The 12595-nt window shown below is 36.8% G+C and overlaps 1 protein-coding gene across 6 annotated transcripts in view; it reads left to right on the top strand.

Moving 5' to 3' along the window:
* The window catches only part of MCM8 (minichromosome maintenance 8 homologous recombination repair factor), a 58120-nt gene that overhangs the window by 5647 nt on the left and 39878 nt on the right, over window positions 1-12595 (top strand). For all 6 annotated transcript variants that reach the window (XM_044927911.1, XM_044927908.1, XM_006047739.3 and 3 more), the window contains exons 5-8: window positions 507-656; window positions 1933-2036; window positions 2810-3008; window positions 7620-7705. In XM_044927911.1, coding sequence (XP_044783846.1) covers window positions 507-656; window positions 1933-2036; window positions 2810-3008; window positions 7620-7705 — 539 coding nt within the window. The remainder of the gene's footprint in view (window positions 1-506; window positions 657-1932; window positions 2037-2809; window positions 3009-7619; window positions 7706-12595) is intronic.

Here is a 12595-nt window from a genome sequence, read left to right as displayed (position 1 = left end):
CTTGTACAACAAAGCCACTAGTCCACCTTTATGTGTCGTCTTATTGAACAGTGTATTTGAGGTGCTAGTAATTGTGACTATAGACAGTGGACTGCCTTGGCCCAGCAACCAGCTTCCCACTTAACAGCAGTGTGGACGTTGGTGAATTACTTACTTTCTTTGTGCCTTAGTTTTCTCATCTATTATTAGAGTATAATAGTATTAATACCTACTTCAAAGTGTTGTTAAGTGGCATAAGTCAGTTCGGTTCAGTTCAGTCGCTCAGTCGTGTCCGACTCTTTGCGACCCCATGAATCGCAGCACGCCAGGCCTCCCTGTCCATCACCAACTCCCGGAGTTCACTCAGACTCATATATTTTAAATACTAGAACTGTGCTCGACACAAAACATAGAATACTTATTATCACCATATTAACATTATATGCTTTCTCATAGTGTGTGATTGAATGCTTATGATAATTCACTCTGAAAAACCAATCCTTATTTTCATATCTAATATTTTATAGGATGAAATAGAAAGAAAGGGAAGTATTTTGGTGGATTTTAAAGAACTGATAAATGATGATGAAATAACTAAACTGATACCAAATATAGCAAATGAATTAAGGGATACACCTGAGAAAACCCTGGCTTGCATGGGTCTGGCAATACATCAGGTAAATGTTTATTTTGTGACTTTTGTCAAACTTTAAAAGGAAGATTTCACAGTAACAGTACCTTCTCATAGACTTAATTTTTATCAACAGACCTTTGCTAGAACTGAAAGATTGCAGTCTGGTTAGAGGAAGACTTCATAGGTGTGGGGGGCTTTATAATGGGTCTTAAAGTGTTACTGAGGACTGGACGTAGAGCGGAGGAGGTCAGGGTTTCCGAACGAGGGTTCATTACAAAGGTTCATCACAAGATGTATACACTGCTCGTGACCTAAGACTGGGAACCTTGACTGTTTTCAGACTCCTTTTGTTCATTAGTTCATATCTAAATTACCACATCCTTTCACTTTTTTTTCTAAAGTGTCTCTTAAATCCACCTCTTTTCCATCTTTACAGTCTCTTTCATCTTTCCTTAACGGTTGCCATACGTGGTAAAACATGGTTTGTCCTTGGAAACCATGGTGACTGTTTCTTGCCAAATGATGCCCAAACCCTTTATGTGGCATTGAAAGCCTTCCATAACGTAGTTCAACTTCTCTTCCCACTCTCCGTTTACTACCATCCAGCTAAACTGACGTCCCTCTTGGATTCTCTGAGTCCTGCACCTCTTACACATGCTGTCCATTTGGCATAGAATGCCTCTTGCCTCACGTATCCAAATGTCTTGGGTCTAACTCAGTTATGACTCTGTGAAACCTTTTCATGACTCCTTTTCAAAACTCATATGGTTTTTTGGTCTGTATATCTTTATGGTAACAATTACAGCTGCGTATTCACATCTCATTTTTTTCAGAGATGAGCCATTTTTTTCAGAGATGATCATTTTTTTCATGGCAGCATGCTGCTTTGTACACAAGTAGATGGTAAATATTTATTTTACGTAATGTCAAATGCCAAGAAAGTAATATTGGTTATTTCAGAAGTCATCTTTATTTCTTTATCTTAACATTGAATTTGAAGAAGTAGAAAATATTTTTTCACCAGAATACATCTAGAATGTATAGCTTTGGGGGCTTCTGTAAGGACTTAATACTAGGTTTAGTTGAGACAGAAAGTAGCAGACCTTCTGTCAGTCCAGGGACAGCAAAACCCCAGGTAAAACATAATCCACTATAAAATAATTGATCTTAATTAAATATCATAATTTTAAAGGGCAGTTAGAGTTCTGTTAATCTCTCTGAACTGTTTATATTCTAAACTTCATATTCTATGGAAAAGAGTTCTGCTTCAAGAGGATATTTTGTTAAGTAACTCTTAAGTAAATGTCTGTCTTGTCTAGGTATTAACTAAGGACCTCGAAAGGCATGCAGCTGAGCTACAAGCCCAAGAAGGATTGTCTCGAAATGGGGAAACAGTGGTTAATGTGCCACACATTCACGCAAGGTGAAGAATTTGCTGGTATTAAAGTATTATCACAATCAGGCCCTGAAGCCTATTTAAGAATGAGAACCTCATTTTATAAAGTCAAAGAAATCAGTAAAAAGGGTATGACTTTATTGCTAACTCAGTGGTTATCACACCCAAGTGAACATGCTGAATTTAAAGAGATCATGATAGAAATAAACCTTTTCTGCCCAAATCAGTTGATATATGAGCCTGCAAATTTTTGTGTTAACTTTGGATATATGCCTATCTAGACTCTGCTGATTACATTTAATAATCCCTGTAATACACTAAGTGGTGTAATTAAATTTTGTTCAAGTTATTAGATTTCTATTAAACACAGAACAAATGGACTTTTTTCTTGAATTTATCTGTATTGTATTACAAGATTTTAAATTCACATTGGAAGAGATGAATAAGGTGATCATCAGGTATTTTTGTTTTGTTTTCCCCCAGAATTTAAAAAAGACATTTCCTAATACTGCTTGAAAAAGAAGTTAGAAACTCAAAAATTGCTGAATCTGAGACTTTCCCTTTGGCATTATTTTTTCCTTTTCCCATAGAGAACAGCCAGTGGGACAAGAGTAAAAGGGAAGATTTAACATCTTTTATTTTTAAGGATGACTTAATACTTGTAAAATTCCTGATATATGGGGTGATATGGTTTGGGAATTCCATAATAGCTTCTAAAAGGAACTTGTGAAAATACAGACAACCTCAACTTTGTGCTCACTGTGAGTTCATAGTAAATACGTTCCTATTTTTGTTTTTAGGGTGTATAATTATGAGCCGCTGACACGGTTGAAGAATGTCCGAGCAAATTACTATGGAAAATACATTGCTCTGAGAGGAACAGTGGTTCGAGTCAGTAATACAAAGCCTCTTTGTACCAAGATGGCTTTTCTTTGTGCTGCATGTGGAGAAATTCAGAGTTTATCTCTTCCAGATGGAAAATATAATCTTCCCACAAAGGTGATATCATGTTCTTTAACTACTTCATTGTTTTTAAAAATATTATTTATTCATTTATTTGGCTGTATCAGTTAGCTGCAGCAGTTGTGGCATGTGAGATCTTTATTGTGTCATGAATTGCATGGCGTGCAGGCTCCAGATCACGGCAGGCTCAGTAGATGTGGAGCATGGGCTTCTTAGTTGCCCTGCAGCATGTGGGATCTTAGTTCCCTGACTAGGAATCGAACCCACATCCTGTGCATTGCAAGGCGGATTCTTAACCATTGACCACCAGGGGAGTCCCAACTACTTCCTTCTTTGTCTTGATAAAGAAGACAAATCAGTTTATGGAAACCATTTCCCATTGTTTCTAAATACAGAGCTTATTTTTATTATTTTTGGTTTTTAAATTGTAAAATACTTCAGGGTACAGAAAATAAAGAAATGAAACATCTCTACCCATCACTTAGAATTTACATTTTGCCAGCACCAGATATATCTTGAAAGATACATAAAGCATTACTGGTGTAACTTTAGTCTCTTTTTTACCCCTTGCTTGTCCCATTCCCAGAGACAGCCACTATCTTGAAGTTAACATGTATTCTTTCTGTTCATTTTTTTATATTTTGACTTAATAGGTACACATATTGTTTTCTTCCCTTTATTTTGCTGTTTGAAAGTGATGTGTTCCTTTTTTTGTTAAACTATAGATTTTTAAAACTACAGAAAAATATATAGAATAATGTAACTAATATCTGTATAGCACCATTATGAGTTGGCAAATATTTAGCTAATTTTTTTAACAAAAAATGTTAAGTATTATAAAGTCTCTTTGTTTCCCTCTGCAGTTCCATTAAACTTGTTCTACCCCTGGAGCCACTATTCTGAAATCAGCATGTATTCTTCAAATCTACGTGTTCATATTTGATTATATATATGTATCGGATTTGTTTTGTTTACATAAGTGATATTCTGAAGGTAGCAAATTGCTACCTTTTTTTCACTTGGTTATTTTGGAGTTCTACCTGTTTTTTTTATTATTATTTTTGGAGTACAATTGCTCTATAGGGTTGTGTTTCTGCTGTACAACATCATGCATCAGCTATTTGTATACATATATCCCTCCCACTCCTCATACCTGTCTTGATACATATCTAATTCTTTTCATTTACTGAGTGGAGTAAATGAATAGTCACTGTTTATGCATTTTCCTGGCAGACGTGGTGCTGTTTTGAGTTTTTCACAATTACAAATGATGCTGCCGAGAACGTTCTTATATATGTTTCTTTAGCAGAGGAATTCCTCAGTTATATGATATGCTTAATTTTAACTTTTTAGGCTGTAGCCAAAGTACTTTCCAGAATGTTGGTCCCAATTTACACCCCTTCTGGTAGTATTAGGCTGTTATAATTTCCCCATATTTTCATTAACACTTAGTATTGTTGGGTTTTTTAATTTTTGCCAGACTGATGGGTATAAAATGGTATTTCATTTTTAATATGAATGTCTATGATTTCTCTTATGTTTGAGCATCTTTTCACATCTTTATTGGCCATTCAGTTACTTTATTGAATTTTGTTTTAATTTCTGTTCATTTTTCTGTTTATACTATTGATAAAAGTTTTTATGAATTTTTGATATTGAACAGGGTTCCCTCATAGCTCAGTTGGTAAAGAATCCGCCTGCAATGCAAGAGACCCCAGTTTGATTCCTGGGTCAGGAAGATCCACTGGAGAAAGGATAGGTTACCCATTCCAGTATTCTTGGGCTTCCTTATGGCTCAGCTGGTAAAGAATCATCTGCAATGTAGGAGACCTGGGTTTGATCCCTGGGTTGGGAAGATGCCCTTTGATTTCTTACATTATAGATATTTTCTCCCAGTCTTTAGTTTAACTTTGTGGTACATTTTTTGTTTTAGAGTTTTACATTTTGACATGGTTAGATTGATCAGTCTTTTTCCTTATGACTCTGTTACATTTTATGCATGGCTAAAGAAGGACCCCTCACTCAAGCATTATAAGCATTGCTCTTATATTTTCTTCCAATACTTTTAAAATTTAATTTTATTCTTTTTTTAACACCAAAAACATTTTGCATTGGCATATAGCCAATTCACAATGTTGTGATAGTTTCAGGTGAACAGCAAAGGGACTCATCCATACACACACACACACACACACACACACACACACACACATACACACACACGTGTCTCCATTCTCCCCCAAACCCTCCTCCCATCCAGGCTGCCACATAACATTGAGCAGAGTTCCATGTGCTATACAATAGGTCTTTCTTGGTTATCCATTTTAAATACAGCAGTGTGTACATGACCTTCCCAAAGTCCCTAACTGTCCCTTCCACCTGGCAACCATAAGTTTGTTTTCTAAGTCTGTGAGTCTCTTTTCTATTTTGTAGGTAAATTCATTTGTATCATTTCTTTTTAGATTCCATGTATAAGGAGTATCATATGATATTTCTCCTTTTCTGTCTGACTTACTTCACTCAGTATGACACTCTTTAGGTCTGTTTATGTTGCTACAAATGGCCTTATTTCATTCTTTTTAATGGCTGAGTACTACTCCATTGTATGTATGTACCACATTTTTATCCATTCTTCTGTCAATGGGCATTTAGGTTGCTTCCATGTTTTAGCTATTATAAACAGTGCTGCATTGAACCTTGAAGTGCATGTATCTTTTCAGGGCATGTTTTTCTTCTTCTAGTACTTCTGAGTCTTGTATTTTCTATTTAGATCTTTCATCCATCTGAAATTTAACTTTGTGAATGGCATTAAGCTGAGGATCTAATTTCATTCTTTTAGGTGAAAACCCAATTGTCACCATTTCTACATTAATCCTTCTGTTTCTACTGATGTGTAATATGTCATCTGTCATACACTATACTCCTGTAGACACATGAATCTGTTTTATATTACTGTTCCTATACCAGATCTACATCATCCTATTTACATTGACCTTATTAAAACTTTTAATAAGGTAGAGAAACTTGCCATACCTATTCTTCTTTTCCAGAGTTGCCGTTACCATCCTTAGACTTTAATAAGTTTAGCATTAATTACATTTTTACTCAAATTGAAATTCCTAGGCTTCCTTCTCTTATAGGAAGAACAGAATGTGTTCAGCTGTTGGTTCTGAATAATCAATAGTGTTGATAAATGTGTAGCATCTACTATTTGGGCTTAAGATTCAGGACTGCCTTTAGGTCAGAGAGGTCAGATGTTTGTTTTGTTTTGTTTTTTAATTTTATTTTTGGGGCCATGCCATGCAGCTTGTAGAATCTTAATTTCCTGAACAGGGATTGAACCCAAGACCTTGGAGTGAAAGTAGAGAGTCTTAACCGCTGGATCACCAGAGAATTCCCTGGCAAGGCCAGAATTTAAATCCTAATTTAAATCAGATATTTTCTGTAAATATTATTTGACCAAGGTATTTCCATGCCCTATAATATAGTAGGTAGAAATGCTAACTTGTTATTCATGTGTCTGAACTTAAGTGAATCAAAGTGATCAGAAAGATGATTGTTCCAGGTGGTCTCTGTTTTAGTCACTATTGCTGCATAACTAATCACCATAGTGACTCAAAATAACAATCATTTTATTATTTCACATGGTTTCTGTAGGTTGAGTTTGGAAGAACTGGTTGTCTTGGTATTTCTAAGTTTTGATCTCTTATGAAGCTGGATGGAACAGCAAGGGACTGGAGTGGCTGGGTGCTGGCCAGCATCTCTTCTGTATATCATCTTTCTGTGTGGGCTGGTTTTGGCTTCTCACACACAGTATAGTTGCTCAGGACACTCCTTCTGCTCACATGACTGCCGATAGCTTCAAGAGGCAGAGTTCCAGCTGACGGCAGGAATGGCTTTGCCTCTTTTGAGGCAGCCTCGGAAGTCAAGCAGCATCACTTCTGTCATATTCAGTTGGTTTCAAAGTGAGTCACAAGCCTGTCCACATTCCAGGAGAGGGAAATTAGACTCCAACTCTTAATAGGGGAGTGGCAAGGTTCTGGAAAGGTTTGAGGGGAGATATTGCAACCATATTTGGAAAACACAGTTTGCCACAGTCTCTTTATTTATAAACGCATATTGAGATACTTAAGTGATTTATGAAAATAAATGATTCATGAAAACTTGAACTTACATGTTGAGGACTGCCTGTGTGGTACAATAAAAATATTATATTTAATACTATACAGACAGTGCAGAAAGAGATTAGATAGGAGAACTGGGGATTAAAGAAGACCAAGAAAGGCTTTTGAAAAAGAGAAGATTGGGGCTGGGTATGTGGGACTGGATATAAGGGAATGTTCAAGGATTGAGACACTACTTGAATACAAAGAAAGGAATAAGTGCTTAGTGTGAGAGGCATGTAAGGAGCCTTGCATACCCACAGCAGAAAGAATAAGAGCAGTAATCAAGAGAGACCAGGTGAAAAAGTACCTCAAAAACAGAATCAGTAATAGAAGGAAATAGATCATTGCAGCTTTTAGCTCATCTTACTTTAATACTGTTCTGGGATCAACTTGTAAACATACTAAATGAAGCATTTTAACTTGGATTTTCCTGAGATATGATAATTTAGCAAAATTTAAGTGTGAATTAATCTTGTTGCAGTGTCCTGCACCAGCATGTCGAGGGAAGTCATTTACAGCTCTTCGTAGTTCTCCTCTCACAGTTACGATGGACTGGCAGTCAATCAAGTAAGCAATCAGACTATTAAATAAAAGGCAGGTTTTAGAGCTCTCATACTGCCAAGTAAATTTACAGTATTCCTGTATTATACTTTGATTCTTATGTGTAGATAGTAATAAAATATAAAAGTTTTATTTGGTGAAGAGTTATGTGTTGAAGTAATAATTATCTTTATTTGAGATTTGTTTTCTATCAGATTCCAGAAAGAATTTGATGTTCAAGTATTTTGTCATTTTGCTACTGAGAAATTATTTTATATCTCATTTATGTGACTCACTGAACTGGATTTACATACAAGCAAAGCTGTATGACAGACTACAGTCCATGGGGTCACAAAAGTCAGACATGACTTAGCAGCTAAACAACAGTGTTTCATTCCATAATGAAGATATTCTAAAAATAATATTGTTTTCAAGTTTTAAAATAGAGACTCCCTTAGAAATAGATATTTCATTTTATGTTCACACTATTCATGAGACGGTTTACTGTATAGGTATTTAAAAAAACTTGTTTTTTTTTTTTTGAAAGTCAGATAGTTTTCTCTATGTATGTATATTTTTAGTCTAACAGTTTATCCCATTTTTTTCTGGCTATAGCCTCGTAACTCATCCCTAAATATAATGTAATGGATAGTTTTGAAGCCAGAGTGCTATCCAGGAAACTTCTAAGAACATGGGGGAAAAGTGAAGTAAATTGCTACCAGGCCCTGTCCTAGCTTGACCTCCTTCTGTCCTATAAAAACCAAAACCAATATATACAGTAATCAACTGTGCACTATACTGAGATCTTTACAAACACAGCATTTTATAGAAGATGAAATGTTTAAAACTCTTGAGTGTGATCTTGTGCCTTGTGAATGGGGAATCCCGGTTTCCAGCCTGTGTCTGTAATACCTTCACCACTGAAGAGGGTAGTGAGGGCCTCAAAGGTGCTATGAGGTCCACATAGATCCATGGAAGATCCAGTGATTTAATTATATTATTATGGCTTTTAAGTGATTTTAAAGTCTCTTTGTTTTCAGGTAAAAACAGCAGACTAAAAATAGACTTAAGTATTTTAACTGAATTTGAATGATCATCTCCTAATATTAGGAAATCAAACTTAGAGGTAGACGATTGAGAAAAAGAGGACATTTAAGTCCTTTTTTTTTTATTAATATAAATTTATTTATTTTAATTGGAGGCTAATTACTTTACAATATTGTATTGGTTTTGCCGTACATCAACATGAATCCGCCACGGGTGTACAGGTGTTCCCCATCCTGAACCCCGCTCCCACCTCCCTCCCCATACCATTTAAATCCTTTTTGTGGGTTTTTAAAAGGTATTACTCAAGTTCATTTTAAATGAGTCAGTTATAGTAAAACTTTGTTAATGCAATATCAGCTTACATGATAGTTGTTTTAGTCTATTGATAAAATGATTTTTTGCCCTAGAAGAAAGGCCACCTTCCTGCCATATATGGTAAATTCAGTTTCATTTTTTTCTGAGCCTGAGTTTGGATGTCTATAAGGAATTAAATTATAGTTTTTCAGCTAGCATTGAAATGTTTGGATGCATCAGGGTGACAGTTTTATAATGTATATCAGAATCAGAAGCAGTCCCAGTTCTAGGAGTTCATCTGATGAAGACAGTCACAAAACATACAGAAATTACTTGCTGAAGGTTCGTTTTCACAGTGTTGATGACCAAAAATGGAGAATAGCCTAAACATCTGAAGATAATATTATAAGAGGAATGGTACAGTGAATTATTGTATAGCCACTAATTATGATGATGTAGGAGAGTGTTTTGAAATGACATCCAGAAATGTTTACACTAAACTTAGTGATAAAGCAGGTCACAGAATGTTTTCTACTATTAGTATATAATACTGACTTTATTTATCTTTTTTTAAAAAACAACACTGGTAAATAAGACATGTTGAGAGTATACTGTTTGGGAAGTGAGATGAGGATGATTGTTAGTTTCTTCTTTCTGTTTATCTATGTTTTTAAGTTTTTCCAAAGGTGACATAGAAATAGGTGTTCTTTTAATAAGAAAAGTCTAAAATATACTTTTTTAAAGCAAGGTGATCTTAGCATGTTTGTGTCATTCTGATACTTCTCATTGCAGTTCACCAGGATTTTGTTTTAATTGATTAATTTACTTTTGGCTGTGCTCGGGCTGTCTCTAGTTGTGACGAGTGGAGGCTACTCTCTAGTTGTAGTGCATGGGCTTTTCATTTTGGTGGCTTCTCTTATTGCAGAGCATGGACTCTAGGCATGCAGGCTTCAGTAGTTGTGGCACATGGGCTCAGTAGTTGTGGCTCGTGAGCTCTAGAGTGTGGGTTCAGTAGTTGTGGTCCATGGGCTTAGTTGCCCTGTGGCATGAGGGATCTTCCTGGACCAGGGATTAAACCCATGTACCCTACATTGGCAGGCGAATTCTTAACCACTGGACCACCAGGGAAGTCCCAGTTTGGCAGTTTTTAAATGTGCTTTGAGAGTGAAGGTAGTGGGTAACTGCAGTAGGGTTTGTGCTTACATTCATCATGTAAGTGATTAAAAGGTTTTAAAATAATGCATATTAAATGTTTTAAAAAACTTAATCAACATAGAAGGTCACGGTTCCTACAACTTCGTGTCTTATACATAATTCTAGATAGCATTATCATGTCTCTTTTTTCACTTTACCCATCCACTCTGTGAGCTGAGGACATTAGAGACATGGTGAGAGGGTAACAGGCAGGAAGGCCAGGGGTCTCCAAACAGAGGAAATAGGCTGCAAGTGTCAGACATTTTTATCTCTCTTAAGTGGCAGGAGGAAACAAACTAGCGATATTTTTTTCCTTCTCTATACAAATTTAAAAGGAGGTTTCTCTTAAAATACTGTGTTGCCATAATGATACCTGGTTTCACCTGAAGTTCAGTTCAGTTTAGTCGCTCAGTCATGTCCGACTCTTTGCGATCCCATGAATCGCAGCACGCCAGGCCTCCCTGTCCATCACCAACTCCCAGAGTTCACTCAGACTCATGTCCATCGAGTGAGTGATGCCATCCAGCCATCCCATCCTCTTTCGTCCCCTTCTCCTTCTGCCCCCAATCCCTCCCAGCATCAGAGTCTTTTCCAATGAGTCAACTCTTCGCCTGAGGTGGCCAAAGTACTGGAGTTTCAGCTTTAGCATCATTCCTTCCAAAGAAATTCCAGGGCTGATCTCCTTCAGAATGGACTGGTTGGATCTGCTTGCAGTCCAAGGGACTCTCAAGAGTCTTTTCCAACACCACAGTTCAAAGCATCAATTCTTCAGCGTTCAGCCTTCTTCACAGTCCAACTCTCACATCCATACATGACCACAGGAAAAACCATAGCCTTGACTAGACAGACCTTTGTTGACAAAGTAATGTCTCTGCTTCTCAAACCTTGAGTTAACCAATGCATTTTTCTTATGGAAATGTTTGTCCTTAAGCTGTGTTAATGTACTATGCATTTACCCCAAACTCTGTCTTCAAGTTCCGCCTAATGGCTCAGAACCTACTTGACAAACCAGTATGTTAATACTCAGACATTGTTCCCCTAATCTGTGTAAACAAAACTATTTGTATGGTAATCTGCCCTTCTACAAGATTCAAGTCAGTCGTTTTATGCCCCGGGATGAATCATCTGGTGCCAAGATTATCCCAAAATACATCTTATGGATGAGGGACCTGGTGCCATTCTGAGTTTTAAGACATTCTTTCATTAACAGACTGCTAGTGACTATATAACATCCACATGAAGACTAGCAGGGGGGTACTCTTTCTGCCCCCTTCTGATGCCTATGTCAGAAGCTTTCTCTATATTCTTTATACTTTAATAAAACTTTATTACACAAAATCTCTGAGCGATCAAGCCTCGTCTCTGGCCCTGGATTGAATTCTTCTCCTCCGGAGGCCAAGAATCCCGGCGTCTTTTCGTGGGTCAACAACAACCTTTCAATGACACCTGCTTTCCCTTCCTCCCCTTCCACCTTTGGACTTTTTTCAGCTAAACTGTTACTTTTAAATTGTCCAGTTTGCTTCTGTTTCCTAATCAGAATTATCTGTCATGTATTATTCATAGGTCATATCTGATAAAAACCAACAAACAGCACTTATATTTTTAATGATAATGTAAATATTGTTCAACAAAGAATCAACTCAGGTGATCAGATGCCAAGAGAAGGAAATGTAATTTGTGTAATTGGGTTGGGTTGTTTTGTTGGGCTTTTTCCCCCCTTAAAGGTAAATGACCAAGCATCAAAATCAAAATGGAGTATCTTTGGCACTTCCCTGCTGGTCCAGTGGTTAAGAATCTGCCTTCCAATGCAGGGAGCGTGGGTTTGATCCCTGGTCAGAGAACTAAGATCCTATGTGCTATGGGACAGCTAAGCCTGTGGGCTGCCACTACTGAGCCCATGTGCCACAACTAAGATACAGCCAAATAAATTTTTTTTTAAAGAGAGAATGTTTTTAAAAAATGGATTATCTTTTCTCATGCTTCACTGAATTATCTCATATTTTAACATGCTTCATATTTGGACTTTATCTTGTTGTTTAGCACTTTTCCAACTCTTTGTAATCTTTTTATCTATGGTGTTCTGGAAAAGTTTGAGTCTATCTGATCTTGTCTTCATTCTGCTTGACACTCTTTTCCACTCTAGAATATCTCCTTTCTGTTTTCTCTCTTTGTACTTCCCTTCAGGTTTATCCATTTAGTTGCTTATCCTTCACCCTTGCTTTTTAAAAAAAAAAATTTTTTTTTATTTAACTGCATTGGGTCTTATTTGTGGCACGTATGCTCTTTGTTGTGGTGCCCAAGGTTCTCTAGGCACTAGGGCTTCCCTCTAGTTGTGGCACTTGGGCTGTAGAACACAGAGGCTCAGTAGTTGCAGCATGTAAG

The sequence above is a fragment of the Bubalus bubalis genome, chromosome 14 (assembly GCF_019923935.1).
Source record: "Bubalus bubalis isolate 160015118507 breed Murrah chromosome 14, NDDB_SH_1, whole genome shotgun sequence".
NCBI classification, from domain to species: Eukaryota; Metazoa; Chordata; class Mammalia; order Artiodactyla; family Bovidae; genus Bubalus; species Bubalus bubalis.
Note: the sequence above shows the minus strand (reverse complement) of the source record. Positions and strands in the feature narration are given on the sequence as shown.